Source organism: Andrena cerasifolii, chromosome 4 (genome assembly GCF_050908995.1).
Source record: "Andrena cerasifolii isolate SP2316 chromosome 4, iyAndCera1_principal, whole genome shotgun sequence".
Classification (NCBI taxonomy): Eukaryota; Metazoa; Arthropoda; class Insecta; order Hymenoptera; family Andrenidae; genus Andrena; species Andrena cerasifolii.
The window spans coordinates 19,908,789-19,924,366 of NC_135121.1; the positions used below are offsets into that span (position 1 = coordinate 19,908,789).

A 15,578-nucleotide genomic window follows, 5' to 3' on the forward strand; every position below is an offset into this window, starting at 1 on the left:
CATGGAAAAAGAGTAATTGGACAGATAACTAAACTGTCAGTAAGGTAAAAACGAATAAAAAAAATAGGTACAGGCATTTTCTATATGAATTCATCGCGAAGGGATAAAATTCTGAAAGGATTACATTTCGCTTCTTCTGTAAGTGGCTGCCAACGCTGTACCCAACGAATGAATAAGATTGTAAAAGAACTTATTCTCGCGTAAAAGGTAAGTAAATTACTGCAGCTGGATATTTCTTCGTCGCTAGACAATGGGCGCACTCTAGACATGGAAAGAAGAATGAAAGCTTCCTTCCAGAATTCTAATGATTAATCATCTTCTAGGAAACATGTTTGGTGAAATGAATTATTATATTCCGGTTCGTATCAGTTTACTGTATTTCAATGCTGAGTACGGCGTATTATCAGTTAAATGCAAATAAATGCGCGCACATCGAAGCAGCAACGGCGAGAGATGATTATCAATTCTGACATTCAAGCCGCTCTACGATCAATGTGTCTAAAAATTTTCATATTATACGAGCGAAACCAACCGATAGCATTTCCTTTTTTCTTTCCTTTCGCTGAAATACCGTATAAATATTCAAAACGTTACCATTTAAACGGAATGTGTATTATTTGAAATAATGTCAGATAGAAAGGATCGGTAAATTAACTGCAACAAAATTCAATAAATAATCAATGGTTATCAGCAAAGTCAACTATATAAAATCGATGTGTACAAATCTAATAACAACGGAATAAAGCTGGTGCAATAAATATTCTGCGGAAGAATTCGAATTGAGAAATAATAATGACATCTAACAAATGTTTAAGCGATAATAGGGACAATTGATGAAAATGACGTATAACAATTAATTACGAAAAAAGAAAAAGAAATAAATAGTCGAGGAACGATTGATTTCTCACAGTCTAAATTTGTTCCTATGCTAACAATTTATAATGAGTAAACTATGCTATGTAATACAATGCGTAATAAATACACTAATCATGTAGAATATGTATTAACGATCAGATAAAAGACATTACCATATTTATTAATATTATAAATATAGCAGAGGGACGTGGAACGATGTGCGCGTGTCTTCGTACTTCTGGCGAAAAGCTGCCGCGGCCGAACGAGCCAACGAGAATTAGATTTTCGCTGTATAGCTCATAAACGTAATCGGTGCCAAGTAGGCCTTAATTATTTCGAATAAACTAGATACCGATTACATTTATGAACCATCCAATTATTTACACGCCCCCTGATGCAGATTTCATTTAGAATCTATTTTAAATCCGATTCAATTTTCACATCAATTGTCAAACGTTGTGCGATACCCTGAACATTATTTTAAATAATGTTTCATCGATCCTCCCACGTCTCTCTTACTTGCTATCATAAATCTACACTCCATTTCCTCGAGACTCAATCTTCGAAAAAGAAATTTGTGTACCAAAGAAGAAGGGGGGTGGAGGTAGAGACAGAAAAAACGAATGCTTTCGGCCGGTCGGTCCGTAATTCGATAAAAGAGCGAGTGTATGTAACGCAGACTTGAGCGCCAGTTGATCGAAATTTTATTCGAAAATTCACGAACAATTTTTTACCGTGCTTCAATCACGAAAATTATCCGAATAAAATAAGGTTTGTCCCGGGCAAACAGTTCCGTCTACAAAGAGTGCCAGACAAAAGAATATTTTAAATATATTTATCACAAAATAAATAAAAGTCTTTTATCTTTAGATACTTATTTAAATAACCATTTAAATTAAGATCACTTTATGTAATGTCTAGCACTATTTACGGACATGACTGACGTTTTCAAATTTCGTAAAAATTAGTTCGTCAATTGTTCGGATAAAAGTTACCCAACTTTCAAACGTAAGAAGGCGCATGTAACTTTGGATAGAAAGAGGTGTGCGGCTAAGGGAGCTGGCCCGTGTTTTCAAGATGAAAAGGCGAAAAAAAGACCATTTATTCCTCTTTCTCGGCCTTCTCAACATCTTGCTTTTCTTCAGCCTCTGTATCTCCCTCGAACTTCGGTCCAGGCGCATCCTCCCCTTCGAGTACGATCTCCTCTGGATCTGGTGCTCGTGGAAGGAAATCTTCATCGGGATACATTGCCTCGAAGATGCTCTTCGCCTTGAAAAGTTATTTTTTTACAATGACAAATAAGTGAGAATGTCTCGTTTACAGGTTCCTCAAACTATTACTTCTTCGATTCATTTTAAGTAATTAAGGCTGCTCACAAATATCTGTGAAATCTCACTTGGCATAAAAAAATTGAATCGTAATAGCGATATAATAAAAACTACCCAACCTGATTGACCGCGAAATCGAAATCCAGCTCTAAATCCGGACCGGAACACAGATGGAGATTATTTGGCGCGGTGTCATTTAATTTAATATCACTTGCAGGTAGATTTAAGTACAATGACCATAAAACTTGGGGCTTTGGACTCTCCGCAACCTCTTCTTTATCGCCTTGGCCACCTTCCTACAAGCACAAACATTTTCTACTTTTCAATCTGACAATGAGTATTAGTATTACCGCTATGCACAAGTAAAACATATAACACGTTTTAGAACGGGAAATATCTAGCGTAAACTAGTAAACGTTTTCATTTTATTGGAATAGATAGTTTGATCTTCAAATTAATTAATTTTTAAACAAATTAAGGAATACTGTAAATAATAGGCAGATGTAAAACTTGTTTCAAGTATCATGTCGCCTGAAAATTCCTTCTCCCAATAAAAATTAACATTAAAGTTTTCTATTTAACATTTGCTCTTGCCCTTGTATTTCTCTATCCCTATCCGACAGAATTTTCCGTATATCTTTCCCTTCCGCTCTCAACTGTTCTACTCCGCTCTGATTCCATCCATTTCTTCTCGTATATTCTATCATTTCCCTCTCCCACCACGTTCCATTCATTCTTGCATTTTTCTCTTTGAGGCATTCTTTTAATAAGTTACTACGCCCCTCCATTCTGATCCTACCCTCATACTTTAACACCCTTCTTCCCGCCTTTATCCTAATCTTATCCCTATTCGTCTCCTGTAGGACTATATACAACGGTGCGCACCTATCTAAACCTAAGCACCATTTAATGTACTTTATTTGTATCGCCTCTATTTCCATCCTTTCTTTCCATCCGAAAAGTTCCACTCCTTATAACAGAATTCCTTTTATCAAGTAATCGAACATGAGCATTCTTCTCCTGAAATTATCTTTAAAAATTCTTTCCCCTATGCCACATACTTGCCGTACTGCCATATTTGCTTTTTCACCCTTTCCTGTATGTCTTTCTTTACATTTCCATTTTTCTGTAAATGGAATCCCAAATATACAAAATCCTTGACCGTTTCGATTACCTGATCTTTCAGTTTCCAGATTGTTTTCCTTTTCTTTCCCCTTCCCTTTCCAAATACTAACAGTATAGATTTGATAAATCTAATAACATTTTCGATAAATGAAAGGAGAGAATCCCCAGTTTTCTTCAATTTTTGAGCGAAAATATTTACATTTCTTCTTAATAGCGAAGTCTGTGGCACCGAGAGGATTTGCCATATATGTAGTAATCACAGTAGAAGAGAAATAAAAGCTACTTTTTAGGAATATTTACGAAAAACATACCTGAAGGTGTCTCTTCTCCGGAGAGACAGTCTGCGTATGACTATGAATAGACGAACGAATGGCCAACGGATCGAATGCTTCCGCTCTTAAAAATTTATTGACGACATAGGCCAGGTCTTCCTTTGCGTTCGTCGTTCGCTTACATGTCATGTGAACCATAACTGTAAACCGACGAGCCATTAGAAGTGAAGCTTAATGATTAAGTGTGCTATTGAAATGTAACAATTTAAAAGCTTATGAAAATTTACATACATAGTCCTTGAGGACAAGCATTTGTAGATGGTCCCAATTCAATCAATGTAACGGGTTCCTGACCAGGCTCTTCTGGCGGATAATACAAAAGTGTCAAATTCTCTTTTTCGCCTTGCATAATTGACCTACAAAACGCAACATTAAATTGTATAAAAATTATTTAAATCAGTCCTTCGCTAGAATATGTACAAATTTACGTAAGCTATGATCAACTTTAAGTTGCCTACAACTGAAGTCGAAGGAATTCAAATAGATTGTACAACTTTCTTGAATCCACTCTCACATTTATGAACTTTCTAATTAATTTAATTCGAAAACTAATTTAATTTCTATATTTAATTTTGTAATAAATATTAATCATTCAATTAAAGAGTGTACTTGTTTTCTAGTCTCAGTAGAATCTTGTTTCAATTATAAAAATAATCTAATTCTTAAAATTACAAACGAAGAAATGGAATTTTTTCCTTCTCGAGTCGTTACCTATCCGTAATGAAAATTCCACGTGATATTCGCTGCTCTCCTTCAGAGGCTACGATCTCTGGAGGCAGATGGCCTTGACCAACAACCAAGTGTTCCAGGGTTAATCTTTGCTTGCCACTAATTATAGCTTTACACTTATCGTTGTCTATTACTACGCCATCGAGTTGCCTTTTCAAGCAGTACACTCCCCCAAATACTGCACACAGTCTACGGAAAGCGGTGATTATAATATTTATTTTATAATATTCGAACACTATGATGGAACATCGCAACATAAGTGGCAGCAAGAAATTTACCTGCAAAAGCATTGGGGCAGTTCTCCACTTCCATACATAGGCCAAAGGAAAGGTGTATTTCCGTAACGTCCAAGGCTATTAAGAAAATGTTTTGTGCGATTTACACCATCCCTACAAGAAGTCTTTTCAGTGGCCATTGCAATTGCCTGAACAATGTAATGCTGCACGATTGGTGTCAAACTCTTCGTGTTCAGATATTCTAAGAAACTCTTGTCTTGGAATCCTATTAAAAGGAATAATTCACTTAAAACCACAAAGTCAAATTATTGCATTATGATATTCTTTAAAACAACTTTGGCATTCATAATAGCTTTTATATCGACCAACATACTGAAGTTTCTTTCAAATATATTAATGAATAATTTGCTTCTATATTACAAGAGAGAATATAAAAATTAGAAAACATTATTAATGTAACCCTCGCGTTGTAGAATCACTCAAGTGTATATGCATAAATTAAGAGGATAATTACCATTAAACTCCGGGCTATCAGCACCTTGCCTCATGCAAGAAGTCAACAGTTTCATAAGCATTCTCTTCTCAACGAGACTAACAGTTTTATTCGCAAATACATCAGCCCTCGAGCAAGGTACTTGCGTCAGTTTCCCATCCATAAACGTAGCCACTCTAGAGACCGATCGGAATTCCGCGTAACGAGAGATATTACTGGAAATCAGTAGCTCAACCAGTTCACCTCGTGCGAACAGCAGCTGTTACAAGCAAATACAATTTGGAATAGTTGTTCACCTGTTATTAAAGACAACAGAAATCTTATCACAAATAAAAATGAGGAGAAAATTTCAAACTCCAGCAAACTTTTAAAAAACTATTAAAATTAGCTTATTATGGCTATTACACTGTATTATTATTCTTTACATTTCAGTTCGTTAATAAAAATTTTACTATATGTGTTAAAGGGATTTTAATTATCAAACGTGCTACCAAGTATATTTCTTATATCTGAAATGTAATTCTTTGATTTCTATTATACCTTTGGTGCCAGATCGATATCGAATTTTCTGTACTCCTTCCTTATGCGATCTATACTCCAGTGTTTCACATTCTCCTTCTTCTCGACTTTATCATCGTCCGCTTTCTCGTCACCACCACCAGTGCCATCTCCAATGGTATCAGTCTGGGTATCTTTCGAGGAAACCACCGGCAGGTCGGACTCGCTGCGACAGAAATGTGCTTGACTTTTTCAATCGTTGTACCAGAACAGAAATATAAATAAAAGACTTACTTCGAAATGTACCAGGTCTCTTCGATATTCTCGACAGCAGAATATTCGTCGCTGGCTTTTAAGAACTTCTCGTCGGCTTGCAGATCTATTCCAAATATATCCTTGGTATCGTCTTTACAAGATTTCAGGTCCTCTATCCATTTTTGCAGACCATCAAAGTTAAATGTTGCCCAGAGGCCACCATAATATTCGTTACTACAAAATAATTACTTAATCACATTTAATACCAATAACGCGGAAAATCTGTTCAACCCTTTTGGTATGGCAGGGCCTGAGCAGACAAGTGGTGATGGAATTCGAACCGCTTCGGATCTGTCTTGAATATCTTGAAAGTCTTGATCGTGTTGGCAGCTCTTGCTTCAAAGGCTTGGTAGGTTTCGGACCCGTACACACGTCCACCGCCAACTCGCGGGACAATACAGTCATAAACCGCGACCCTGGCGAGACCCTCTGGCCGATCAACCTGGCTAGTTTTTGGCAACCAGATGTTCATTTTCAAGACTTTCAAAACCTATCTAGACTCAACACTTATCAAGACTTTCAAGAATTTTAAGCTTCGAATCATGTTCGAAGTGCTTCAAAGTTTTCGTCATACATATAGATTCGAAGCGCTTCAGATCCCATCACTACAGACAATATTTTAGCAGCTTATTGCTCCGCTAACTAGACTACGGACTATTTCTGTATTATATCATACTATTCATTGTGTCGTACTTAAACAAAATAATAATTACAGAACAGCAATTCTAGTCTTGGAGATCTGAGATTTACACAGATATCTTTCTGTGAGGAACCAACGTATCGTTTAGTAGTGAATGACTGTAGTTGCTCTTAATATCAAAGGAGCCGATCAGATGCTTTCAAACTCTTATACAACGTGTAACATATGTCAATCATATGTATTTATTAAAAAATCACTTATTATACTACAGGTACAATAAATAGCAACTGTTCTTCACATATATATGTTTCTATAGTTTTTATTGTTTTACAGCATACTATTTTTAAAGAGCAGAAATTAATAACTCAACATGTTACATGCCATGTAGCTTAATAGTGACCTATAGTATTCGTTACGCAAAGCAAAACTTTCCTGAATGCACACGCACACATTCTTTGTTGTGTTACTCCAAATTGCGAAACAAAGGGAAAAGGTGAAACTAGGGAGAACTTAGCACAACTACTATTTCCATATAAGTGAGCGTTGCGATCAAATTTTCAAATGGTTTTCAAGCTTCTACTGAAAATTTCAAGTTTCAAGCGACATCGAAACAGTGAAGTGAAATAAATATAAACATATTCGAATGAAGCAATTGTACTAGTACAGAATGTTAGTTATGTTATTTAGGATATTAATAATTTACTTGTTCTCTGATATAAATATCTATGTGTATTTCACTCTTTTTTTATAAATAATTACTTAACTAGCTATGGAATAAAAGTAATAATTTTGCATATGTATTCAGTATCACAAAGGCAGCTATTGAAGAAAGCAGAAGACAAATGTATGACGCGACATAATTTACATAATAAATAGACAATTATATAAACATCCTCCTATGTTAAATATTTCTTATTAATTGAAAAATTTAAAAGAATCTGTATTCCAGTTTCCTAGCAGTAAATGCAATAAAAAAAGAAACCTGCGTCCATACTTTTCCAACAAGGAATTAATTATTTACTTGTTAAATACGTTTATTTGTACATTCTCATAGTTTTACTAAACATCTGGAACCAACAGATAGGAATGCAGCTACGTACGCACAGCGTAACTTTCAGAATTAAATTACCAGAACAGATATTTTTTACATGCAGAATTTATAATCAGTTATTACGCAAAAGTGCATCTGCTATATTAAAGAGAAACTCGTGTACAGATACATATCTATATACATTCGCACAGAAAACAGAAAATATGTGATATTTTTCAGCGGAACACAAATATAGGAAAGGAGGAAAGAATAAGAGAGCAATAGAGGGTGGAAGAAAAAGCAAATGAGCGAGCGGAACAAAGAGGTGGGGAGGGGATGTAGGAGGAGATAGGAGAGTCCGACATACCTGTCTAGGTGAAGGACCTTTTTACCGATTCTGCTCGCAGCTGCAGCGACAATGGACTCCGTCATACCTGCAGATAATTAACGAACGATTACGCACAACGATTACAAAGTAAATGAGACGCATAGTGTAAAAAATCAATACCCGTCCCAACGACGATGACATCGTACTCAGTCGGCAGATCGTCTTCCATGGCTTCCAGTTGCGACTGCTGCGATAGAATAGAAAGGATTCCGAACCGAAATAGCCTCGATACTCCGTGAGAGAACGATCAAGGGAATCAATTCATTTCTATCGGGATTCGCCAATTATGCTGAATAAAGGGCCACTCCCGTCGCTTCGCTTTCGCTCCGAACTTTCACTGTTTCACGACACCCTCAAACCTCCAGTTTGACAGAACAGGACGCCCCAGGTCGCAACCGAACTCGGCGCTGATTCGTCAGGATTTAGTCACGAAAGACAACACACTAGCTGCACACGCTGCACACTATATAGCCACTGCTTGCCGCTAGTGTCTCTACTTGCCACTGCTTGGCCGAGACAGGCCGAGATCTCCAGTAGTGTATGCTCTAAGCTTTCAATGAACCCTCCATGAGCGAATTCCACTTACGCCCAAATCGCCCGCACCCACGACCGTAGTATTTTTTCGTTTTTGTAATAAAATGAATATCACAAATATAGTAATTTATAGTTAAAAACCTGTATTTTTCGAGAATGACTCTTTCACAGATTTTTCTTCCATATTTCAAAAGATTTTCATAAATTTTAGAATATTAACCCGGGCAATTCGGGAGTAAGTGGAATTCGCCCCATATATATATGCTCTAAGGCCGGTATTCATAGTCGCTACTTATTCTTAAGCAAATGCTTAAGCATTCGGCATCCTTTACTAGCTACTAGGTTAGTAGAGGATGCCGCATGCTTGAGCATTTGCTTAAGAATAAGTAGCGACTATGAAAACCGGCCTAAGTTTGATCCCTTTTCCGAAGTGTGTAAAATCAGCGCAATGTTGTTAAACGCTTGTTTCTAAAAATCGATAACCGAAAGGAAATGGATTGACCAATAGGAAGTTAGCTTATAAATATTTGATTGGTTTTTAGATTTTAAGGACATTTTGTAATTAACAAAAAATTGCTTCGTAAAAGCACTCGAGCCCGGAGAGCAGAAGTGAACAGACGTGCGATTAAAAACCTTGTGAATTCCTTATTTGTATCGTTTCAAATCGTTTATTGAGATCCTTAAAGTTATCAGTTATTTGTGTTCAAATCGTTTTATTACAGTATTATTATATTCATCATTAAAAATCCGCGTCCAAAGAGCAGAACGCCTTAGCGTTCCACGGGCATCGTCCCGCACTCGAATTCCCCAAGAGAAGCGAGCATTTCCCAGAAGGTCACGCAACAGGAGCAAAGTAAAAAAATTGCGAATACGCATGCGCGTAAAGTCTTTCCCTTGGGAAAAGTAGAAAACAAATTGGTCATTTTGCTCCCGCTCAGTAGTTGCAAAAAAACAGCCATTTTCATGCAGGTGTTGAAAAATTTTATTTATTCGAGTCGCGGGACGCGGCAGTGCGTAAAAAATTAAGAGTTGATCTTTGTACCTAAAAAAATTTATTCACATACATAACGTAAATAATAAAAGCAGGCTTTTAGATAACAGTAATTACAAGATTAAAATTATATCGAATCAAATTACGTATTAATAATGTAACCAATTATGAAAAAGAAAAAGGATCCAAGAGCGATAAAAGCTCCTCAAAAATGCATATACTCAATTGAAGTTTCAATTTCTGGGATTAAAGGGTTAATGTAGGTAACAACATTAATATTATATACAAGTTAAATAAATACGTAGTTTGGTAAGAAATTCTTCTTATCTAAACTTCTTTAAAACTCCCAAAACGGCATTGTAAAGAAGCGTTCTGGCATCTCTACCCCATAAATAATCTATGTGATTGAATTTCGAATACTCAATTTTCCTGGTTTCTATAACATTCGGCAGCCTAGCAACGAGTTTTTTTACATCCGCAGGGTCGGTTAGAAAATCATTTTCACTGTAAAACATTACAATTGGTGTTTTTACTTTTTCAAGATCGTATTTTGGTGGTTGCGTTGATCCATAAATCTTTAGATTTTCAGTCGCTCCATAATCAAATTTACGAAACGATCCTATTAAAGAAATAAATAAGAACATACAAATAGTACTAATTTGAAATATTATAATAGTTGTCATATAGTGTTGTCACGATTCTATGCACTTTTTTTATTATTTTTTAAATTAAAATTATGAAGTATTTACCTGATATTATACTTTGGCTGTAATGAATCATCTGCTTGGCAGAAGAGCCAGCCGGAAAGTGTCCCAAAATTAAGGGCAGCATAGACTTGTCTAACTGATCACTACCAAATCCAGCGATCAAGTAGAACCATCCCATGCAGAAACTTTTAGTGAGACTACCTGGCGCATTTCGAATTATTGTACCCAGGGCTCGTGCCTGTAACCTATTGCGGGGGAACCACTGATGTACATTGCAATAAGAGGATCCCCACTGAAACATGCTCATTATAGAAGTGTCAATTAACGATATTGAAAAATCCCCTGACCAGAGGTGGGTTTACCTACCTACACCTTATATACGAGTTTATTCTGTTTCGTATCCTTTTAATTTACTGAAAGGACACATGTATAATAATAACTGCTTTCAACAAGTATATATTTGGGGGGATGTTAAAGATCTAAAACACTTATATCGTTTTGTACTATTAAAGTTGATACTGTATGGTAGAAATATTTGGTGGGTAAAGTGATCAAGGAACGATTGCTTACATTTTCATTAATTTCTAATTTCCAATTTTAGTTCTCACTGTGAAAATCAGTACTGCGATAAATGTAATAAGTGATACTTAAATGATTTCAAATGCCGACTGCTATTAATGCTTCCTTTATAGTTTAATAATAATCTTTTGTGCCAATAAAAACGAATTCAGAAGATATGTGTAGTAAATAGCAGAAGTTTTCCAATATAAATTGTCCTCGCAAAAGAGAATTTTAGTATTTTATATGTAAATAGTTTTAACTGTTTCGTAATCAAATTTTTTTATAACATTGTATGCATACCTCAAAATAATATATTCACAAGAAACTTATAAAGAAACTTATAAAGAATTACTATAAATATTCTGTTTAAGAGATTTGAATTTTAGTGATGAATGTTATTCGACTTTAGTAAAAAAAAATTTAATGATACCCAACTGAAAGTAAAATCTAGATGTATAGATGTAGGGAATAGTAATAATACCACGAACGTCGCACAAAGGACATTAGAGAATCCTAACATATAGAAAAGATTTATTACAATCCCTACTAATTTTTTAGAAAATAGCCTGCATTACTGACCCACTTTATATAGGCCAAACTGTGTGAATATAAATAACATGTTATTTCAATTCGTAATTTAAAAAAAAGTAAAGAATAACTGACCGATGTCATACAGACTGAGTAACTTGAAACCATTTAGATTCAGGTTCTTCTAGCAATCTAATTTAATATCAGGTTTTAGTATATAATGCTGTTGCAATCGGACCACCTCTGATCATAATTGAGGACTTTGCAGCGAGAGGGGTGCAGCTCCGTTTTTTAGTAATCCACGTAAAAAAATTCTACATCGTTTGGTGCACGTTTGATGCAAATCCGATAACAAATAAGCGGGGCAGTCCTAAATTTGAAAAATTCGCCAAAAATAGCAATAAAAACTTAGCAATTCCATAACTACCACTTATTTTATGGAAACATATATTTTTCAATTAGTGCTCTCTTTTCAATGTTAAGTCAAAGCAATAATTTTATAAACAGTTTTTCCTAATTTACTCGAAGTTGGTAAATATGGAGCTGCACCCCTCTTGCTGCGAGGTCCTCAATTAAAGACTATTTCATAAATTTAAAAACACACCTCCATTAGTCCATAAAAGTGAACCACAAATTTTAGCAAAGGACTCCTGTGATTTGAAAGGAATGCTATGGGTGCCAAGTTCACCACTCCTTTAATCTTCCTGTTGTATTCAGACCTCTCACTGGCCATAACATAAAATGCAGTTGTACCTTGACTATAGCCCACATAGTAGAGCTCGGTAGATCCTGTTTGCTCTAGAATGTAGTCTATCGTTGCTGGTAAATCGTAATAACCAATTTCATGCCAACTAAAACGTTAGTGCAATTATTCACCTGCTAACTAATATAATCAATTTCTTACACATTCATTTATCAATTTTACATTTACATTCACTTATTCGTTTTGTAGCGTGTTCGATAACTTTACAATCTGAAATTACCTGAAATCCCAAAATTCTCTGTCTTTAGTCGTATACTGTTTGTGCTTTCTGGAATATGCATTACCTCTTGCATTTCCTAACCATATGTCGTACCCATTGTCACATAAGAGGTATGCTAGGGCCTTGTTTGGGCCCAATAGTACCCAGTCAGCCGAGCTCGACAGCAGTCCATGATGAATGAGGATCGGTACACGAACCTGTGAATTTAATGTGAATTTCTCATTTGCTTATTCAACATTAAATACTTATTTGATTTCAATATAAGTTTATTTAAGAGTAATGTACTGTAAGTTGAATGTCTTTGAACTTCTATTGTTGCAAAATTCACTAAAAGCTTGTACAAAAAGAAAGGACGATGTTAAGTCTCAGAGGGGATTACTGACCTACGAGCGAGCAGCGATTGCTATACACCATTGGGAAGGTCTCGTCAAGACGAATCGATTGATACTATAATTTATGTTTCAAGTTCTTTCATTTATGACAATATTTTACAGAAATATGTATCTAATGAAGCTTATAGTTTCAAAGAGGATGTAAGTTTGATGAAACTATATTATTCCTAAGCAAATGCATCTTAGGGATTTGATTGAATTTTCTTTATTACATTTTTCTCATAATAGAATTTCAATATACATTCTCCTCAATTCAATCAACATAAGTTATTGTTTCAGGCTTTCAAAGTTGTTTGTAGGAGAAGTAACAATAGAAGAAAATGCACTGAATCGAATATTCGCAAATCACAGAATAAGTGGTTCTTTTAATTACTTGACTTAATCGCTTAATTCGAAATGATTCGGTGCATTTTTTTATATGAAAATATTTAAAGAATAGCATGCAGCACATGTATCATCGCCAAACGTGCTAAAATAACGCCAGAATGGTTGCATAATGTAAGACCATCATTGATGCATTGTATAATGCAATCATTCCGAAGGTGTGGGTTTACAAATAGTGACTCATAAAAGCAAAGCATGTGCGGAGTATGGATACTGAAATGATTAACACATTGACTGCTACGCAAGTTATTTGTTTTGCCCACAATAGAATATTTCGCTTCACAATGTTCTGCAAAAGATTTTAGTCGGTATTCATCTTATCTTATTTTAAAACAGGTAATAATGCTGGTCTCCAATGGCCACTGGAGAAAGTATTGTGGCAATCAACGTGTTAATAGATAAGTTATATACCTAATCACATGGTCACTTTTTCCACGTTTACGTTTCTTCTACTAAGCTCTCGGGTCCAGAGATCGAAATACTTAAAATATGCTAATCGTGGAAATCTCACCATCATATTTCTTACCCACACTTTATGCATCTCTGTGTTTGTCGTACTCAAAGAGTTACAGATCATTTATAAAGTAATTTACCTCTGCCGCTTTCCTGTCATTTTGGACCTCTATATTCTCCCTGAGGTCACCGCACGAATTTTCATATCCGTTCGGGGGAAGTACTCTATGTACATCTAAACAATATCCATCCTCTGTCCAAATATGATGTGTTTCTGACACATACCCATGAGCCTTGATCAGTTCTGGCTAAAAAGCAAATCAGTTTATTGTTATTAATAACAGTAGCATCGTACAGAATGTAAACATCGTCATTTACCAATTGCTTGAATACAAACGAAGTTACAAGTAATATTTATCTTGACTTAAGGAAACTATTATGTCTCTAGAATATTCCCCCTCTTCAGACTGCTTCTTTTTATCTTTTGTTCTGACGTTATCATAATAAGATGGAGGATCAATTTAAATCGTATATGCTCGAAGATTTAAATACCCTATTACAATTACGTCAATGAGTGTGAAGTAAACACATGAGATCATACAATGGAAGATGCAAAGGAAGTTCAAATAATCCTGACACAACATACAGGAAAATAAAATATTTCACATAATTAATAGCAAAGTTCATTCGTTCGTAGAATCGTGGGAATCAAAGTACTTAGACTTTGATACCTACTGCTGACAGGCGCAATTAGGAATAGAATGTAATAGCACGAAAGGCGGAAGGAGCTTACTGTTGTCATGTGAGTGTCATCCTGATTGGTTGCTGCACTCATTATACGAGCAACTGACGACAGAAGCTGATTTCCGTCACGGAGAAATATCGCCTAACTTTCACCAAGAATCACTCTGTTCTCCTCTTGCTATTTCTCTTTATCTTTTAACTCTGCTTTTCACAGAAATTTATTAAACAGGAAACAAAAACCTCCTTTGACACATCGGATGCAATATTAGATGAGCGCCGAAAGACCGAGAAATATCGAAATGATTTCGCGCGTTTAATTTGTCCAGATACGACTCTGCCCCATGAAACTTAACGCTCTCGCAGTGACACACTGCGTTATACTTACGCAGTTATACTGCCGCATGGATTAAGGTAACAAATAAATGTGGTTCTTGCGCATGCGCGCCAATTTAATAAATTCTTGTAACGTCATGATATAATGCACTATCAATGAAATCAAATGAATCCCCATTAAAAACTTCAAGAGGGTAAACAAATTACGCCAAGTACGTGAAATCAAATGAATCACAAAAAGTAGAATATAATAATAATTACAAAATAAAAAAAAGGATGTGAAATCAAAATGAGCTGCAAGTACATAAAGGTGCTTTCAGTCAAATACTTGGGCTGGTGAGGCAAGGTCAAGGTGTCGACGAATAAGAATTATTTAAAAACGCAAAATAATGAAAGTGTACTCATATTGTCATAGTTTTAAATTGACGAATTATCTAAAAGCTTGTGAGGGGAAAGGTATTGGGGTCGATGAATGATCTTGGAATTATATTAAAACGTAATATAATGAAAATGTATTCAAATTGTCAGAATTTCATAGCGAATTCGGTACCTCGCACTGACTCTGCACTGGTGCCAGAAAATGACTTTGATTGGTTGATTCTTATAGAGCTCTCTTCGTTTCTCTCAGCAGCAACCAATCCAAATCATTTTCTGGCACCAGTGCAGAGTCAGTGCGAGGTACCGAATTCGCTATTAACTTGACAAATTATCAAGCCAAGTGGCGTGAACGCGAACCAATCAACGCCTAGATGAGAAACGACATGACGCCAGCGCTAAGCCAAGTGAGGCCGCAGCCAACCAGCGTCGACAACCGATTCCCCGGCGACGCTGGTTGGCCGCGGCCTCATTTGGCTTCACGCCACTTGGCTTGGTTTGGCGCTGGCGTCGGTGAATTTTCCTGCGATTTTCATCTTGGCGTTGATTGGTTCGATGGTCGCGACGTCATTGCGCGCATGCGTGGACGTGGGTAGCCGCCCCCCAATCTAAATAGCTACCACG

At 36.0% G+C, this 15,578-nt stretch overlaps 2 protein-coding genes across 4 annotated transcripts; both read right to left on the reverse strand.

Moving 5' to 3' along the window:
• Positions 1–665: 665 nt before the first annotated feature.
• Positions 666–8,416, reverse strand: Rep (Rab escort protein). 2 transcript variants are annotated; one of them, XM_076811073.1, is made up of 11 exons: positions 8,090–8,416; positions 7,949–8,015; positions 5,891–6,085; positions 5,639–5,843; positions 5,120–5,357; positions 4,648–4,870; positions 4,352–4,558; positions 3,872–3,996; positions 3,620–3,780; positions 2,303–2,479; positions 666–2,124 (listed from the first exon to the last, which is right to left on the reverse strand). In XM_076811073.1, the coding sequence occupies exons 1-11, from the start codon at positions 8,136–8,138 to the stop codon at positions 1,957–1,959; spliced, it is 1,815 nt and encodes a 604-aa protein (XP_076667188.1). In that variant the 5' UTR covers positions 8,139–8,416; the 3' UTR covers positions 666–1,956. The 2 variants fall into 2 exon arrangements, with proteins under 2 accessions (XP_076667188.1, XP_076667189.1); XM_076811074.1 differs by having other exon boundaries at positions 5,639–5,822; positions 8,090–8,415.
• Positions 8,417–9,536: 1,120 nt separating this feature from the next.
• On the reverse strand, positions 9,537–14,642 carry LOC143367637 (lipase 3). 2 transcript variants are annotated; one of them, XM_076809647.1, is made up of 6 exons: positions 14,296–14,642; positions 13,643–13,810; positions 12,274–12,470; positions 11,895–12,141; positions 10,244–10,493; positions 9,537–10,113 (listed from the first exon to the last, which is right to left on the reverse strand). In XM_076809647.1, exons 1-6 carry the CDS (start codon positions 14,335–14,337, stop codon positions 9,818–9,820), a joined length of 1,200 nt encoding a protein of 399 aa, XP_076665762.1. In that variant the 5' UTR covers positions 14,338–14,642; the 3' UTR covers positions 9,537–9,817. The 2 variants fall into 2 exon arrangements, with proteins under 2 accessions (XP_076665762.1, XP_076665763.1); XM_076809648.1 differs by lacking the exons at positions 13,643–13,810; positions 14,296–14,642 and adding an exon at positions 13,477–13,581.
• Between the last annotated feature and the right edge of the window lie 936 nt (positions 14,643–15,578).